This window comes from Telmatherina bonti (genome assembly GCF_933228915.1).
Source record: "Telmatherina bonti genome assembly, chromosome: 16".
Taxonomy (NCBI): Eukaryota; Metazoa; Chordata; class Actinopteri; order Atheriniformes; family Telmatherinidae; genus Telmatherina; species Telmatherina bonti.
The window spans coordinates 23,825,389-23,844,569 of NC_136614.1; the positions used below are offsets into that span (position 1 = coordinate 23,825,389).

Genomic DNA, 19,181 nt, shown 5'->3' on the forward strand with positions numbered 1-19,181 from the left:
GTCTGAGTGGACGTCAGCAACTTACATGGTCGCACGCCAGTTAGACAACTAATTGTATAGAAAAACAGCTTTCCCCCTCCTAATGCATGCCTGAAAGTCTTTTCAAGGTGTAAATGTCCCATTACTTAGTTTACAGACTGTGACAGCTGTTCCAGAACTAACCCCCTGCTGACCATGATGGTGCTGTTATTGAATACCAAAAAACACCACCTGTTGCACGTGGTGACATTCTCTTCTGACTCATCCAATGTAATTATCATAACACTGTTATCACCAATATGTGGGAAATTGTGACCTTTGGTATACATTTGACAGACCAAGAAAAGAGTTGAGTATCCATCTAGTTCAGTTTATACTACACCGCCATCTAGTGTTCAGCACTGGGAAATACACATGAATTGCAGTTTGAGGCTGCCTTCACTTGCAGCATTCAAACCGGAATACATCAGAGTATAGTTGGTTGCAGTTACAAATATATTATTATGTCATAGTTAATCATAACTTTGTATAAAAAACGGCTTAGCCAGCTTACAGTAGATCTTTAGAGTCGAGCAAATTTGGGCGGAAAAAAGCCAATTGTTATTGTTTTACAATGAGATGGTACTGCCAATATACCAAGTAAATCCCATATTTTCCTACAGTACCTGAAGACAGCATCGTGCCTCTGTTGGCTTTTCGGCGTCCACCTCCTCTTGTCGCATATTGATCCAGCTAACTGATTTTTGTGTCAGTATGGTGTTTACAATGTGTCAGTCTTCGTCTGTTGTTTCTGGCTAAATATACTTGGCATTTGGTGGCTTTAATGTTCCGTGCAGCTAATCTAAAAACCATCGGCAAAGCAGGAACTGGCTGGTAGGTGGTCTTTGAAATCACCGAGACGTAACATATTGCTCACGTCCCCTCAACTCTCGTGCATCAGCCGGCTACAGAACGCAAGCTAGCTTATGCTAGTAGGCTAGCACCTAAGCTTTTCTGGACCTTTTATTTTTTATCTTTTTTATGGTCGACGGTTACTACAATTTAACTGACATAGATGTTAAAACACATTCACTTTTCAGCATTGGAATGGTTTTCAAGATGAAGTAATTGTATGTTAGCTGAAATATTTATAGAGCTAACTAGCAAGAAGACGTTAAGCTACAAAGCTAACTCTAATCGCCAAATAAAGAAGAAAATCAATATCTTTGTGGTTTGCTAACGATATATTGGGCTTTAGGATTAGGTTTTGGAGCAGATTAAATAACGTGAGTATTTGTTAAATGTACTCATTGTGCTTTGTGTCAAAAAGTCCTGGAGAAATGTACAGGTTCACTGTAAAATATGAGTACTAGCTTGGCTATGGCGTGACAGTCACAGCTATCTCAACGATGTCTACTGATGTTTATGGCCACATCAGGTTATTTAGACTGGTACATTGGAAATAAGGTGAGGGCTGCTCTCATAGTCTGTGTCTGTGTGTGTGTGTTTTAAATAAAGACAGTCCACACGTTTTGCCTACATGCACAAAATCTTGGCTGGTGCTGACTTACATGCACCCATAAAAGTGCACAAGCAACTTGCTTACAGTTATAATGAAACACCACCCTGCTTTCTTCAGTAGTTATGTGGCCATGATCGTGATTGACCATCTATAGTTCTAATGTATTGAAGGCCCCAAGTTTGAGAGAAAATATGCAAAATACTAAAGATGGCTTTCCTTCACTCCAGGCACTTTCGCCAGACAATGGACGAGCTTGTCCATGATTTGGTGTCAGCGCTGGAGGAGAGTTCAGAACAAGCTGCTCGTGGTGGTTTTGGGGATGGAGGAGACCATGCACTGGCAGTGGGCTGTCTGCTGAAGAGACAGGCTCGGAAACGGAGGGGGAGAAAGCGGCGTTCAGACAATCCACATCCGCCTTGGGAGACTGGCCATCTGAGTGAAGGTTCAGAGTCCAGTGTGGAGGAGCATAAGGTGAGGCCGCACCACTGAACTTTACACATTTAAGTTAAGTTGAAACCTTGTCTCAACCAGCTACCAAGAAGATTTTTGAGTAGATCATTTGAGATTGTCTGAAGGCCTTCTCTTATGCAAATGTCTTGTTTTCTATACATAAGAAAATAAGAAAAGTGTACAATCATCTGTTAGCAACAAGAGATTTCCTTGATGCTACATTGTTGAGATTTCGTCAGTACATGCATGTCATTTTTAACCAGACTGACATGCATGAGTTCGTCAGAGGTTCTTAATTTAGCAGCAGCACCACAGTATGGTATTCACCACCCTGCCATTTGTTGCAGGACTACCGTGCCAGCACAGGAAGTGTCTCAGCTGCCAACAGTCATGCTCGTGATAACAGTGACTCAGATGAACAGCTAGGCCCCAAAAGAAGACCCCCTCATGCAGCTGACCTGGGAAGAAGCAAGCGACCACTTTGGCCTGATGACCTTGCTGTCTTGGGGTCAGTAGAGGGAACTCGCAGTCTTAGACGGCGGCGTAAAGTCAAACGTATGGCTGTGGATCCACCCGCAGAACCAGAACCTCCCTCCTCAATCATGCTCGGGCCCCCACCGGTCCCTAAAGCCCGCGTTGGCAGCAGGCCGCATAGACTCGGCGCAAATGAAGGCAGGGTTGCCATGGAGCTGTGTGGAGGTGGACTGATGGGGTTGGTGGGAGGAAAGAACCGGGTGAAGAAGAGGAAGTTGGCAACCCACAGGTTGGGGGTGGAAGCTACAGATGAAGGGGTGGTGGTGGAGAGTGAGGACCCTGTCTCTTCTCCAGTGGAAGGACCCAAGGACAAAATGGAGCTGGAGGAGCAGAAGGGCTCAGATGAGGACATGAGTGACAGGTGGTTAGTGTTTTGACTTTTTTTTTTTTTATTGATTCCAAGTGAGTGTCAAGACTTCTGTCTCTGTTAAAGATGAGTGTGCTTGTGAGTCCTTGGGACTACAGGTAAGTTGTAGCGTTGGGTATCAATAAACAGACCGTTGTCTGCTTCATAATGAATTCACAGTGAAATACCATAAGCTGGTATTTTGGGAAACATTTTTATTCAGTGACCATATATTTGATAACTTCAGTTTTTCAGCAAATGCATCTTAATGATGGCTGTAGTCTGGACAACAAAATGTGAGGACATGATTTTAATTTGTTCTTTTTTTTTAACTGGATGTGAAATAAAAAATTTAGCAGAAATGCAAAATCCATTAAAATTATGTATGAAAACAATCCACTTTCTGAAACATGAGGATCTTTTAACAAAATATAAAATAACCATCATGGAATGATTTACAAATCATTAAAATTATATTTGAGTGGAAATTTTATTATAATCAAATCTTAATATCTAATATTTAATGCAATTATTTTTTTTACTGCTGAAACATTTCTGTTCAGTACAGGATCACCCTGGGACCTAAATTTCACAGCCAGAGTACTGCGTTTTGTCAATCAACGGTTGTGAAATATTGCAAGTATTTTTAGAGAGTTTGATAATACTATTTTTTCAATCTTTTACTTCCTTGAAATGTGTTTTGTGCATCAATTTTATAAATGTATAACTTCCGTCTGGGATTTGAAAAGTATTTATCTTTAAAATTTAATTGAATTTTATGTATGTATCTCAAAGTTCTGAATGATATGTTGTCTTTGTATGTTTCCAGTTAATATACATTTAATGTTTTTAATTTACATTATTTACAGTGGAACTTCATTTTGTTAAAAAAGGTTTGCGATCTGTCGCATTCAGTATATAAAGGAAAAATCCTAATTACTAATACTTATAGATATTGAACCTCCCTGTTTATCGTTGTTAGCCTTTTGCTGCATTTCAGGTCTTGATTTCTCAAAATCTTTATAAGCTGTTTTAATTCCCCTTTTTAAATCCTTGTTTCAGTGAGACCAGCAGTGTGAGTAACAGCAGTGATGGTGGCCTTTATACCAATGACGAGGGCAGGCAAGGTTTGTTCCCTAACAAGTCTAAAAGTATTTATGTTATTAAATAGGACCGGCTGTGTAGATCATTGTTAACCTGATTTTGTATAGATACAGCACAAGTACAAAAAAAGACACTGGTTTCTGGATGAAGCAATATTTCTCAGTTAACTAACCGATATCATCCAATTACCTTTGAGATCTGACACTTAGGAGGGGTAGATTGCGTCATAGAGGCTCCTGTTGTGTGGAGGCCTCGTTATAACATTTTCTTCTTTTGTGGTCATGTTCTCTGTGTCTGTTCCAGGTGATGATGAACAGAGTGACTGGTTCTATGAGGGCGAGCCTGGGTCTGGTTCTGGACCTGGTGGTGCATGTGGGATAGCTGGGGTGGTTCCCTGGTGGGAGAGGGAGACAGCATCAGAGGAGCTGGACCTCGCTGACCCAGTTTTCAACAGCATTCTCACTGGATCTTTTCCACTTTTGAGTCCCAGTGCACAGAGAGGTAGATTTCTATGATACCGGGCAGGAATGCTTGCTTTCAAAGCTGCAGCTCAAACGCTCAGAAAATTGGTCACCTTGCAAATGAAATCTCGCTTGAATGGATTTTTTTATAGTTGACTTTTAGTTTGAAGACTCAAAGCAAAAAATGTACTCATAAGTTTTACAATGTTATTGCAGTGTGTTTAGTCACCACCAGGCGGCAAACACCTCCCACAAACACCAATATTCAACAATATAACTGTGGATTGGCTCCCACTGTACAAAGCTGCCTTTCCCCTCCACTGTAATGTGATTAGCTCAGTTGCTTTGTAACATTTAAAGTGTATTTTTGGTCTGAACTCCTGCATCAAAATGCTATTGGCAAACAAATTAAGCAATTTCTGAACTTTAATGCTGAGTTTGTTTGTCAATGAAACCATATTATTTTTTGTCAGGGTTTCAGGCCAGGTTGAGTCGTCTCCATGGAAATCAGCAGGGACCTGAGGCTGGGCTACAGGGAAGTTCCAGTCAGGGCTTCAATGAAAGACTCGGCAGGCAAACGCAAGACGCCCATGAGTGAGTTCTCTCTTTCATTGTGTCATTGCGTTTAATTATGTTTCATCAGAAATAACATTTTTGTTAATTCCATTGTTATAATTATATATAACATATATATATATATATATATATATATATATATATATATATATATACACACACACACACACACACAAGAGGATAATAGTGAAAAATTTGTAGTTTCTCACTTAAGCTTCTATTTAAGTTCATATTATGATGTCTTTAACATAAACACTGCTGGTAATTATTGTTACACTATTATGGAAGCAGAGAGAATTACAGTACAATACATCGCATTATAGATTAACTAGTTCCACATTTATACGTGGGGACTAATCAAAGTATTAAACTTTTCCTCCAATGCAAATGTCAAGGGTGGGGAAGATGACCTAAAACGATTTTTGGGTTTCTGCAAAATATATCATGATGGTCGTAGCTTATTAGCAGCAGATAGCAATCTTGATCTCCAGTTATTTTTCTCTGGAAACTGCCATGGTATCAATGTGGTGCTTTAATCTATGATGTCTCTAACAGGCCCTGGTTTAGCTCAAGCTCGAGGAGAGACCATGGACAGGTGAGCTGTGTGTTTTTTTTTTATTTTTACTTCCTCTTATTCTCTTTTAAAAGGGTCAAAGGTGCTTCAGATATTAAGTTTCATCCTCTGTCTTCCCCTCGCTGCCACTTCAGTTGCACTGGGACCCACGGACAGACAGAGGGCACCGAAGGAGCTGTTCAGTAAAAACTGCAAGCAGGTGAGCACAGTTTTACTGAAAACTCCTGCAGTTTACGTTCAGCGCTCAAGATTAATTTTCTGTTTTTGGTACAGTGTCAATATTCCTCCCTTAAAAAAAAAAAAAAAAAAAAAAAAAAAATCATGTTGTTTGATGGTTTTGTTCATTTTCTACTGTTTCCAGCACCCTAATCCTGCCATATTTTCCTGTCTGGTTTTGCAGACAGACCAGCGGACATCTCGGCTCTCTGTGCACAGGGGATGTCAAGCGGAGGCGAAAGGCAGCCCCCCTTGGTTCTACTGCACCCTCAGGTATTGGATGTACACCTAGCTACACCTAACACACCATCTGGTACCTCTTGCCAGCTGCCCCCTTTTATTTTATTTTTGGCTCTTCTTTCTCACTTCATTGAGCTTAGTGGGCTCAGTCTGCTTTCCTCCATGCCTCCTATTTCACTCTGATGTACAACAAAGGACAGAAGCTTTATTTTGTATTTTCAGAAGGGTTAAGCTAAATGTTTTTCTTATGCTTTGGCCAGTTGATAGACTATAGACATACTGCGTTGCTAAAGGCAGGGTAGCCAGTCCTGAGCAGCACACTAGCAGCTCATGGAATGAGCAGCTTTACTTTGCCCTGCTCACTTATAAAGAGAGGATTAAAAACAGTAATTGGTTGGGCTCTGTGACCAAAGTGAACTTCCTGGAAAAGAGAGGATAAAATGACCATTGTCCAAGACAAGAAACATGCACGCTTCACTTATTTGGATGCATTCCTGACATGACTGGAAATGTGGCTAAGTCAATTAGATGTTTACGTTTGCGCTAAAGCTGCGTCAGTATGTAGACATGCTGTCAAATGTGTAAAACAAGAACTTGTGTTTTAACTCTGGAAAAAAAATTCCGTGTGCAAACTTTGCCACTACTTTAAGTCATTCATCCAAACTGATACTGGATTAAATCAAAATTAATGCCATATAATTTTCTGTTATGGAATTAATACCAGACCTATTAGCAAGTGGCGTTAAGATGCATCATTACTGTTCAGCTTTGCATATGTCAGCCATATTTAGAATAGAAATATCCCTTTTTTCGAATGTGTTAAACCTTTTTTTTTTTTTTTTTTTTTCTTTCAGGTGTGGTAGGGGAGAACGCCCCTCCCATCCCTGACACAAACATGGGAAACCGCATGTTGCAAACCATGGGCTGGACTCCAGGGATGGGGCTGGGCCCAGATGGAAGGGGAATCACTGAGCCCGTCCGGGCCACTCAAAGACCTAAAGGGGCAGGTTTAGGTTTCAACTGAAGACCCAGTCTCTGGACTCTGAACCTGCTGCAGACTAGGGCTAGATGCCCAAACAAAAACATAAAGTAATGATTTTCCTCAGGGTCTTTTTTTTTTTTTTTTACTTATTTTTTCCCTTTTTATTATTGTTAGTAATACTACTATTACTCCAGAGTAATCCAGGCATGTGAGCTGAAACAAGGGAAGAAGCAAGGCTTGGTATACCCCGAACATCTTTGATGAAAGCGTTCCCATATTGGGGAGGCTGTTAAGAGACCTAGGACCTACACAGACTCCTTGTCATGTGAAAGTGATTGACAAAAACTGAGCTGGAAAAAGGACCTCTTGTGTTCTCACTCCATGTTGGAGATAAAAAAAATAAAAAAAAGTCATTGATGCTTCATCACATGTTACCTCAGATGCCAGCATTACAGGCCAGAGAACTGGAGTGTTGGGCTGAGAGCAGTGCCTCAGCTTGTGCCACTGACGACAGCGCGCTTTGATAGCAGTCAGCGGTATTGATTAGAAAACAAATCCACAATGGTTTTGTCCAATATTGCACATGTTTTTTGTTTTTTTTTTAAGTAAAGGCTTGAGTAGATTTTTACCTCAAGACACCTTTTATGCTTTTTTGTGTATGTGTGTGTGTGTAATGAAGTTGGAGTATTCTGCAAAGATATAAGTGGGGGTATCTGGATGTTAATGCTTTTTGTTCTCCATATAATGGGGCAAGTCATGCTATTGCAATGTTTTATCTCCCCACAAACAAACAATATATATCTAAAGAAATCAAAAGCCAGTTTTTCATTCTGCTTCAGTATGCATGGATGTGCAGTCACTGCAGAATTTTGCAGATATTTAAAAAGAAACTAATCATTTGTACAAAATTTTTTTTTTTCCTGTCTTGTTTTAAATAGTATTACATTTTTCTATAAAAGACACTGCTGCAGACTGTAGCATTTAGACAGTTCTATATATGCTAAATGACTTTATACAGTAAATACTGAAGTGACGAATGAGACGGGTGCTAGCACTTCCATGCAAGTTTGGAGACGGTTGCCAAGAAAAAAATAAAGTGGGAATGTTGGTGTCACTTAAAGGGCTCTCATACCTGTAGGTACCAGGTGTTTTCATTTAACTAGCTTGGTGAGACCTTTTCTCAGGACAGTGGGCAAGCAGAGACCGACTAATGCGTAATCACACAGAACTGGGCATCAAAACAAAATAAACTGCAACTGCAGACAAATGATGAAAGTAGTTTTTGTTTTAAAATGTTGATTCTTCCTCAGTTTCTTTTTTATAAGACTTTAATGGGTGATGCAGCTTTGTTAGCATATTGGCTAGCCATTGTTTATAACTGTGAAGGTTTATGGGATGTTATATTGTAGCTGTATATGTGTCTTTTTAACCCTGCAAAGCCCAGGCTGATTTAAAGAGATATTGGCTGAGGTTGAAATTATATTAGAAATATAGTTTTATTGCCCTTTAGGGTTAATTATCAGTTTATTAAGACTGATCAAGTAATTAAAAGTTCATCTGTAATTTTATTTAGCGTGGAAGTGTTGAGGTTGGTATCCCCAAATGAAGTCGAACATGTCTCATCACTTCTACAAATCACGCTTTCTGTACCCCAACTTGGTTTAATGCAGATCCAGATGTATCTGTTCTATGGTTTAAAAAGGAAAGGAAAGGAAAAGTGTAAGATAGACCAGGAAACAACTGTTCTCTTCATTTATATAGACCTCAGGTCTGAATGGGTTAAACAAAGCTGCTAATAAACCTCAAACTTATCTGAATTTGGATTCCATCCTTTTCTTTTCATTTTTTGTCAGTTCACACACATTTCTCCATGATGTCAAAGCAAAAGAAAAGTTTTTGAAATGATTTGTAAACTTAATAAAATCGGAATGGCCCGTTTATATGAAATATTCAGACCCTTGAGTTAGTATTTGTGCAAACCACACTGACACAACTGAGACTGAAGTCCTTTTCTACAAACCTGGTATACCTTCACTTTGGATGTTTCTCCAATGCTTTTTGGTGGAAATGGTCACGCTCAACTACATGGAACGGGATTCAGGATGTTTGCAGTTTTCCTGAAGTCTTTTAGTTGTTTTCTTGAAAAATGCTTGAGTTTATTGTCTTGTCAGCCTGAGATCCTGAACGCTCTAGAAACATTTTCACTGGATTGTTCTAATTTTTCTTTTTTTCTGTTCAGAATGATGGTTCAACTAGTGTCAGAAACATCCTCCTGAATCCTACTACCATTATTGCCAATGTTGACAGAAGGGGTTACTTTACTCAGGATTTTGACCAAATAGTTAAATATTTATAATATCTTATCAGATGATTTACGTTGTAATGGCCTGAGAGTCAATTTTTTTTAATACTTTCCTGAATGAAATCTGAATCTCATTCCTGTTGATCATTAGCTTGTTGGTTACTTGCATACCAAACAGCTTTATGCTGATAAATGTGGGACAAGCTAGATAATGATCACCCGGTGCCTAACAGTGTAATTTAGTTTTCAAAGGATTTATTTGCTGTTGCTACTTATTTTTCTTAGACATTGGTATGAAATTAACTCGTTAAAGATGAAATGCAGCAACTCTCAACCGCAGCACCGACTCTGATCTTGACCCTTCCTTTTAGTTAACTTCAAGGGAACTTTTCCAGGAGCCCCACACTCAGAAAAACATGAACTTAAAATATTTCCAGCCCTATCAACACATGCTGAGTCAACATTGCTGAAATACGATGCGTGTCGTCTCCCCCCCCATTCGTTTTGCCAGCCTGCAACAGAAAACCTCTGTATCTCTGGGTATGTTGGAACACTGTGTGTCCTCTACTCTCGCCCCCCTCTGCATACAAGAAAAAGGGGGATGCTGGCTGCGCCCCCTTTCCTTACACCCACCCAGTCTCTTAGACACACTTTCTGACACACTCTCTCAGGACTCCCCTGTGGCAAAGCCAGGCAGGTAAACTCAGCAGCACATCAGAGTGAGATGCTGAAAGCAGAGAAAGAGGGAGAGGGCACAGTGTGTGTGTGTGAGTGTGTTCATGAATTTGTGTGTGCGCTGCTGCATCGCTGAGCTACAGAGACCGGAGGCGAGGAGAGCTGGAGCGTTTGTCCTTGAGACTGACTGACTGCAGCTGTAGAGTGGAAGAGCAGCCAGCCCGTGGATGAAACTGACAGTGAGTACTGAGCAAAAGCAATAAGACGAGCGGATGGGAACAAGTAGATTCAATCGCAGTGGATGGGACCGACGTGTTTCTTTTTTTTTTTTTTTGCTCCTATCTGCTTAGAAACGGTCCGGTGTGATGTTTCCGAGGTGTGTGTGTGGGTGTTTTGTGTGTGCTTGCAGGTGAAGGTCTACTCTGATCCCAGGTGAACTCATCTCTCTGGCTTTTTATTGGCTCCCAACGACACTACCTTCAAAGCCTTTTTGTAAGACTTTGTAAGTAGTTCTGTTATTTATTCACCCATTGAGTGCATCTGCAGCAGCACCCACTCTTTCTTTGTGTGTGTGTGTGTGTTTGTTTCTGTGAGCAGTATCAAGAAAGATATATGACTGTACACATGTCCAGCCTTGTGCCTCCTCTCCCCTCTCCTCCTCCTGACTGCTTCTGTTGACAGATCGATAGTTATGCATGTATAATTGGAAGTGTTCATTTATGGCAACCCTCCAATGCGAGTCATTATCATGTGTAATCTTGCAGAAAATTACATTTTGAATGGTGTACCAGAAATTGGCCAGGAATCAGTAGTCTGTGCTGAGCAAACTGACTGGGTGACCAGAAGGTGGGGTCACTGGGAAATCACCCTGAAGCCTTGAGAGAGACAAGTGGCAGTGGTGTTACATCTCGCCTGTAAGCTGAAATGTCCCAAAGTTGCATCTGGAAGCATCAGCATGATGAAATGATTAGGGACAGGGGTGAGTTGCAGAAAGAAGGAAAGAAAATGTGAAGAAAGAAAGCATGAATGTAAAGTGTGGGTTGAGCATTGGCTTGATCTCGTCATGGAGCAACACAATGTGAGATGACGCTGGCTCACCTGTGGAGTTGCTGACAAAACATGTTAAGTTAAAGGTGTGTCTAGATGGATGGGTAGATAAATGTAAAGCAGAAATCCACAAGGTAAATTCATAAAGCTGTGCTTGAGTTTTTTTTTTTATTTAAAAAAACAAACATGACAGGATAGCTCTTTTCTTTGTGTGTTTTGTGTTGATTTGTTTAGTGTAGACATGCTGACACTGAGCCAGAGGGCTAAATTTGCCACCTGTGGAGATAAAAGTGATATGATGAGATAGACTGCATGCTGTTTCTCGGTGTGAGTGCGGGCATGTGAAAGTGTTTCTAATAGTTCCTGACATCAGCATTAGGCATGTGTGGTGCTGACTCCCCGGATTCAGCGTGTGGACCCACATCAGAGACTCTTCGCCAGGGAGCCAGGTGCCTGTGTGAGAGGGGAAAAAAAAAAAGCCAACACTGGAAAAAAAGCGAGACTAGTGGTACTGCTTCTCATATTCTTAAATGAATGTACTGAAAGAAGATATTTATATATTCTTGTACTTGGTTAATGTAAAGGTTATTCTAACATCTCCAGTTTAAATAAAATAAAGGAAATATAAAATCAAAAACATCACAATGTTTTGCTTTTATAGTTCAGAAAATTAACAAATGAAGCATAAAAAAAAAAACCTTTCAATATTTTACAAAAAGACTTATAAAATTATAAAGCTCTGTTTATAAAAAAACAAAAAAAAACAACAAAAAAACACATTTGAGAAAAAAAAATCTTTTGGAAAAAATAACCTTCAATGAAACATAACCTCCCACATAAACAAGAAAACATAAACCAAGAACACAATTTATAAGATCAGTTAAACAGAATAGCCCCAAAAACACACACAAAACAAAACACCTTTTTATAGGTAATGGCCACCAGATGCAAACAACTTAGAGATTTTAAAAAGTTATTTATTTATTTATTTATTACAGTGAAACTAGTAACAAGTCATTTAGCCACTCTGCAAAGGTTTGTTTCACTGTAACTATAACAGATAGGGAATTATGACAACTGTTAAATGAGTAGGACGCATCCTTACAAAGACAGAAATTAAGTGGTTTGTAATAGCACAAGAGTTATCTCTCTTTTTAAAAGGATATTCTTTCATGCGGCTTTTTTAGGTGCAGGTGCATCAGAAAACACAGAGTCCCGAAAAAGGAAAGTTAAACCATTATTATGCTTAAATTTTGGCTCCTCGGGACCCTTATCAACAGTGACTTTTTTTTTTTTTTTTTTTTTTTAAATAGAAGTTAAAAAATGGTAAAAGGTACTTTAAATATAGCAACTAATAAGTTTACTTTGGTGAACAAATATAAAAATGAGATATTTTATGTAGAGATCTATTGAAAATGTACATGAGTCTTTATTATTTGCAGAAGTGTAACACGTTTGAATCAAATTCTTACTTCTAAAATCTGTGCTGTACCCGAGTCTACTTTGGTGAACCATTGTTTGCTTTTTACGCCTTTGTGCTTGTTACAATGTCCTCCATTTTGTTTGTTGTTTATGTAACTGGATTTTGGGCATTTAGGGGAAATAATAGAATAGCCCTTCAGTCCAGCCTTCCAAATAAAATATTTCAAGTAGCATCTAAAGAGGACAGTGGTCCATAAACTAGATAAATTTAACATTCCCTAGCTGTGGTGTTTTTCAGTAAGACCACTATCTAGTCCACAGCTCTCCAGGCAGGGTCAAAAGGATATATTTGGATTGGCCCTTTAAGTAGATTTTCCCTTTGCCCCGTGAATGTTAAGGAGATAATTCCATTATTAAAGTAAATGTACTTACACTTGCCTTTAAGAGCCCTACAATCTGTACAATATGCAGCTATCTGCAGCTCTATCTTTAAAACCCAGAGTTGGATAAAGAAAGAGGAAAAAAAAAACATGTGTTGAAGAAAAATAACTGATGTTTACAGAAAGCAAAAGAAATCCAGTCGTACATTATCTTTAACTTATTTTCGGAAAAGACAACAAGTAGCTTTACTCTGAACTCCCACTTTATACATGTGAATGGAAAAAGATGGCCTCCATTTTTTTTTTTTTTACCATCATGCACTGCAGAACATTCAGAGACCAGTAGGAGGAAGTTAACCAGCAGATGACCAGTTAATCCAATAGTTCTCGTTGAGAATATGGAGAGTTTTTGCTGTGTTAATCATATTATGTTGTTAGGAGAGGCTTGGTTATATAGACTAATCACCCTAAAAGGCCTTCCAGATGGGCACCTGGAGGAAGACAATAGTATGCTCTAATGAGACGAGAACAATTGTATGCTACCAGGTAAATGCCTAGCTACAGGATAGTCCTACAAAAAAAAAAAAAAAAAAAAAAAAAAAAAAAAACAGCCGCCCCCCCCCCGCCCATTTATTGCTGTACAATATGAATATGAAGGACATTCTTCCACTAGGGGGCAATCCAGCCAAGTGGTTATCATGCATAAATCAATTGTAAAAGCCTGCAGCTGAGCTGGATTTCTCACTTTTCTCTCAAATATTCATAAAACAGCCTTAAATGAGTCCTAATGAAATCCTGTCTGCCTGAGAGCCTTCCTGTGCATATACATTTCCTGGCAGTGACTCACTTCCTCCGCAGTGGGACTGTAGGATCTCCAGATAAGTGAAAAGCATTTGACGACCATTGACCTCCTCTGAGGAGGAACATCAGCAGGTCTCAGTAGCTCTAAGTGACATTTCTATGGTTATGTCACTTTAAGCTTCTCCCAGGAGGTTTCTAAGGTTTCTTCCATGGATGTGTGTGCATGACCTCTGATCCTGATACAGTTTGCCACAGATCGATATGAAACTGATCCTATTTCAAGCTCTCATCTGTCAGTTATTTTATGTTTCATTTCCCTCCCATCCATCTATTTAAAGACTTTTAACTGCAAAGCATGTAAAAATAAAAAAAATACTCCCTCTTTTTGCATTAAATGATGACTATTTTTCAGGGTTGTTTATTTTTGTTGTCTTACTTTCTTGTATTTATCCCATTTTGTAAAGCATCTCAGTGTCTGAAAGGTGCAGTGTTGGTGCAATGGGACAATGGTGTTTGCACACAGTGTCAATGGTCTGTCCCTCTGTCTCAGTAATTGATGGATGACTAAGAGTCAGATATAAACTAAGCAGATAACGAGTTTCTGGTTCTAAGGTTAATGCTAATGTGTGTGAAGAGGATTGAAGTTGCTGAGTGACTGTCCGGTTTCGGAAGTGACAAATGTGACAACTGTCGCTTGAGGCTGAGATTTGGTGGCTGTGAATTTAGGAATGAGAAAGAGGGAGTGTACGCACACACTGAGTTGTGCCTGTTTCACCTGGACTTTTCTTGTTCTTCACATAGAAATATATACAGTTGGTGTGCGGGGTCAATAGCTGGCAGCTGGGTGCTCCATTATAGGCAGCATCCCTCCAGAGCTGCAATTGAGCTTCTGTCTCCAGTTGGGGCTCGGCAGTGTAAAAATGTTTTTGAGGTCTAACTGTGGCCAGGCATGCTTGATTTCATCTGCCGTATTTAGCTTGTTTCCATGTTTCTATAAGCTGTCAACTCTGGATTTCGCTTCTGCTCGTGTCTTGGAGCTTGCTTGTCATTCATTCTCTCTATTTTTTGACATATTTCCTCTGAATTGAAAAAGCTGCTTTTTCAGCTTGTTTATTTGATGAAGCGCATGTTTGTCATCCAAAAGAGGTTGAGACCAACCAATGCTGGACTGCAAGGATCAGTGCAGACTAAAGATTCCAAATGCGATCAGGGTCATTGTTTCTGAACTTTCCAGGAATTTGTTTAAACCAGGAAGCAGCTTTATGTGAAAATAGCACTCTACTCTGCACAACAATCTGTTCAGTCAAAATGTGTTATTTATATTATTACATTTTACAGACTGCTCTAGTGGCAGAGAAATAGACATATTGAAATAGATGTGGAGCATATGCCAGAGATGGGTCAAATTCAGTAGAAAGAAAAGTGAACATTAATTGTATTACTTTAACTTTTGACATGACTAAATAAAATGACAAATTTTTATCATGCATTTATTCCTGCCTTACAGTTTTTCATCAACTATCAGCTGGCATTTAAGCTTGACATAGACACGCTAACATCACAATACATTTTTTTTGCCTTTATACTAAAAGGAATTGAAAATGTTTTGTGCAATATGTACTATATGCTTTATATCTAAATTTTCTGACTGAAAATTCATTAACAGCATAAACTGAGTGAGATTAAAAAAAAAAAATTCCAGGCATGTAAGCAGTTCTGCCTCATATGTGATTCTCTAATATGGGTTTGGAACAATAAACAAGCACGCATTTGCTGTCTGCCTTTTGTTGATTTATATATATCACCTGCTCAGCCCAGATCTTTCCAAATTAGTTGCTTTATTCTTAAACTAGAAGAGCTCGGAGAGCACAGACCTCCACCAAGCCAATTATGTGCAATAATTTTTTTTTTATCTAAAGCACAAATCACAAAATGAACCCTCTCGCTCTTGAGTAAAAAAAAGTGTTTTAAAAAACCCTGGATCCAGGCAATGAGCTGGATTTAATCAAAATCCATCTATAACTTCTTAGATTTTGTTGCTACAGACAAACCAATGCTGCTGATTACCTCCTATATGGTGTAGGTAATAACTACTAAAATTGGATTGTCAATACTCTGTTTGGTATCAAACTAATTAAAGTTCGTTAATAAAGGTGACAAAAAAAAGCTCCCCTCAAAATAAATAAAATGAGATTTAAAGAAAATTTAATAAATAATGTAGCCTGAGATTTATATGTGAAGCCTCAGTGCAGAAAGTACCCTAATAACCTCAATCTACTCAGTGGGTTTTAAGATTCTTAGTAATCTGTCCTTTCTATTTATATCACTTTAATTGTTCCCAGTAATGAGCAAATAATCTATTGATGGTAGCAGCCAAGTTAAAGCCTTTGATGAGATAAGATTTGCTTCATTTTTGTCAACATTGTTTCCTAAATGGTTTTTTGAAGATAATTTGTCTTTAGAGATTTCTTCAGTGAAATCTAAACTGTACAAGATTTATTTTGTAGTTTGGATGGAATATATTAGAAATCTTTTTTTTTTTTTCACTTTCATGGTTCTTGTGTACCTTCTTTTTGAGTTTTATGGTGTATGTGTTCATATTTTTGTTAGTATATATGTGCATATGGTTGCCATAATGGCGGCTGCAGTTTTGCAGGGAGTTTTCATGTTGTGCACAATGAGATAAAGCCCCTTCCATGCAGTCTGCTGTCTGGCCTTTGTCTCAGCAACAGATTAGCACAGGTGATTTCATTCCTATGGAGATTGCTTTAGCTCAGAGAGCGGTATCCTGCTGAGAAATCAAGGAGGAAGAGATGAGAAGATACAAACAAGAGAAAGACTTTCAGATGCTCGCAGTGGCGTTTGAAAATTAGCAAACCCGTTGGAAGCTTTTTCTATGGCTGTGTAAATATTAATTATTCCAAAGATGTTGGCACAAGTACTAAAAGAGATAAAAAAGAGAAATGAGTCTTGGTTATTCTGGGTAATCTGATGTTGGTGTTTATTCAGTTTTAATCTGAAATCTTCATTTCAGTAATGCAGAAGTTTTTTGTGAACAGTATCATCAGAATGGAAAAGATTACCAAAAGTCCCTTTATAGGTTTAACAGGACCCTACAGTGAGACATTCTGAGTTTGAATAAATGAAATCCAGGAGTTGTTCAATAACAATATTCACTTCAAGAATATTGTGTATAGTAGCTTATAAGGTCACAGAAGAAACCAAAGTAACTTCTATATTATGTGAAACTCTGATGCAAAAGTCATTTTTCTGCAAATAAGTCCAGAATAGTGTCATGTAAATGGAATTCCTGCATAAGACGTGATAGTCTCAAAGTTTGTACTTATTCAGGACCAGAATAGCTTGTTATCATTTATGGAAAAAAGCAACTTTGAATTTCACCAGTGAATTGTGAAGGGAGATGTCTGTATATCTGTGAAGTAGATTCAGGTGAAAAGTGGGTTAAACCATATAACAACTTTAAATGCCAGCCATTCTACCCATAAAAACACAATTAATTAAGTAATGTTTTAAGAATGTCAAAGTGAAGTGACATTTTGGGCCAAGGCCCCTTCCTCAGACTTTTCCTATACTAGTCTAAGTATGAGCCTTGGCCCGTAATGTTAATTTTTACTGTGGGTCAATAAACCGCGTTGGAAGCCACTACTGGTTTACAGACTTATATTTCTCTATTACTTCAATTTTCCCTTGGTCCAGCACCTAGGTTTACCTTTTCCAATTTAGAACTACCTATGTGTATCCAGCAATTATATGAGTACTAAACTCTTTTGACATTGATGCTATATCTTTTAAAACTACGATTCAGTTTTTTTCTTTCTTTTTGAAAGAGAGATCTGCACTAAAGTAAAACACAATTAGACTCTTTACTCATGCTGATCCCAGAGGAAACCAGGTTATCTTATTTTAATCATATATTAACCTAACTTCTGAAAATATTTCTTTTAAATCAAACACCAACTTATTTTTCATTTTTATGAAGCCAGTGACTCAGCATGGTTTTACTAATTATGTGCTCCACCAATACGTATATATTGTGATTTATTATGATTTATTCCTATTTTTTTATTTTATGTGGACTTATCCCAGTCCGGGTTGCGGGAGCCTGGAGTTTATCCTGCTTACCACTGGATAAGATAGGGAACACCCTGGACAGGTTGCTGTCCCTCACAGGGCTAACCAAGAGACAAACGAGATAAGCAACCATGCAAGCTGACACTCACTCCAAGGGCTACTGTGAATCACCAACTGATCTGATATGTATGTTTTAGGAGTGTAAAAGAACCCTGGAGCACCCAGAGGGAAACCCACCCATGTGTAAGGAAACATGCAAACCACAGGTGAAATCCCTGTTAAAAATCAAACCAGGAAGTAAAAGTAAATGTGCAGATCACTGTGCAGGCTTCTGCAGAGATCTGTGTCAAATTAAATTATCTAAATGCTGTCTTTTCTTCCTGAGGTGTCTTGTTTTTGTCACGTCATACTTCACCTGTTAACCTTTCTGCCTACTTGACACAACTTACTCTGCTTCTCATTTTGTTTGCACGTGTGCTTTGAGAGTGAAAGGCGAAAAGCTTCACATTAGGCCCACAGCCAAGGCTGATTATCTTAAATAATGGAGCCGCACTAGCAGGCAAGTCATTTAAGAGCTAAGTAAAATTTGAATGGATGTATTTGTGCGTGGATGTCCATGTGTTCATACAGCGTCTGTGTGGAAAGTTATTGATTTGATATAAGATCTGTCATTCATATGGCAGATTTACAGGGACATTCTTCCTCTTAGATTTAGGCATTACCTTGTCTGACTTGATAAAAGATCTTTGATTCTATTCAGATAAATTTTCCCTCATGGTTAGTCTGTAGTTAATAGCTAAAATGCATTAAGATTGAACATTTTTCCAAGTTCAAAATGATAGCCTCCTGTTTCATCCTGTCACCAGTGTAATCACTTCTTTTATAAAGCAGATGAGTTTCAGCACAGCTAAACAAGAATATTTGACCATTTGCCAAGTTTTGCTTGATAAATGTCCTAAATCGATTTTAAGGTAATTAATTAATAAGCTAATTAAATGTTAATGTAGATAATTTTTTATTTATATATTAATTTTTTAATGCCAACCTGCCCTGTTGTCTTGGGCAACCTAGATGTATGTGTAGGGTGTCTGAGTCAGAAAATAACATAATTGCTGTGTTGGTTAACACCGTACACAGTGCAGTTAGATTCTCTTCCAGATTGTGAAACCACTGGCAAACATCTTAATATGTTGGACACTGACAATTGTGGAGTGCTTTGTACTGTTTTGTTTTGTTTTTTTTTTTAATTTATTTTAATTGTATTTTAGTATTGTATTGTTATTATTTTATATGGATCCTTCTGGGTCTGAAATAAAGAAATAAGTAATATAATTGTGCACCATAGGAGATACTAATAGGTTTGTTTTCCATGTTTGAATAATTTCAAACAACCTTATTGATTATAAATATTCAGTTAGGTAAAGATCTTACAATTACTTGTGTATATTAGCTTTCCCTTATACACACTGCAGAAATGCAGTGGATTTTATGTTTAATAA

General features: G+C 38.3%; 1 protein-coding gene across 3 annotated transcripts; it reads left to right on the forward strand.

Annotated features, from left to right (window-relative positions):
- Window positions 1–734: 734 nt before the first annotated feature.
- Window positions 735–8,763, forward strand: gpatch2 (G patch domain containing 2). Of its 3 annotated transcripts, none has more exons than XM_079254958.1 (10): window positions 735–852; window positions 1,708–1,951; window positions 2,278–2,828; window positions 3,873–3,937; window positions 4,218–4,415; window positions 4,849–4,969; window positions 5,507–5,546; window positions 5,660–5,724; window positions 5,926–6,014; window positions 6,836–8,763. In XM_079254958.1, exons 1-10 carry the CDS (start codon window positions 803–805, stop codon window positions 7,003–7,005), a joined length of 1,593 nt encoding a protein of 530 aa, XP_079111084.1. In that variant the 5' UTR covers window positions 735–802; the 3' UTR covers window positions 7,006–8,763. The 3 variants fall into 3 exon arrangements, 2 of the variants coding, with proteins under 2 accessions (XP_079111084.1, XP_079111085.1); XM_079254959.1 differs by having other exon boundaries at window positions 2,278–2,825; XR_013771608.1 differs by lacking the exon at window positions 5,507–5,546 and having other exon boundaries at window positions 5,600–5,724; window positions 6,836–6,881.
- The last annotated feature ends 10,418 nt before the right edge of the window (window positions 8,764–19,181 follow it).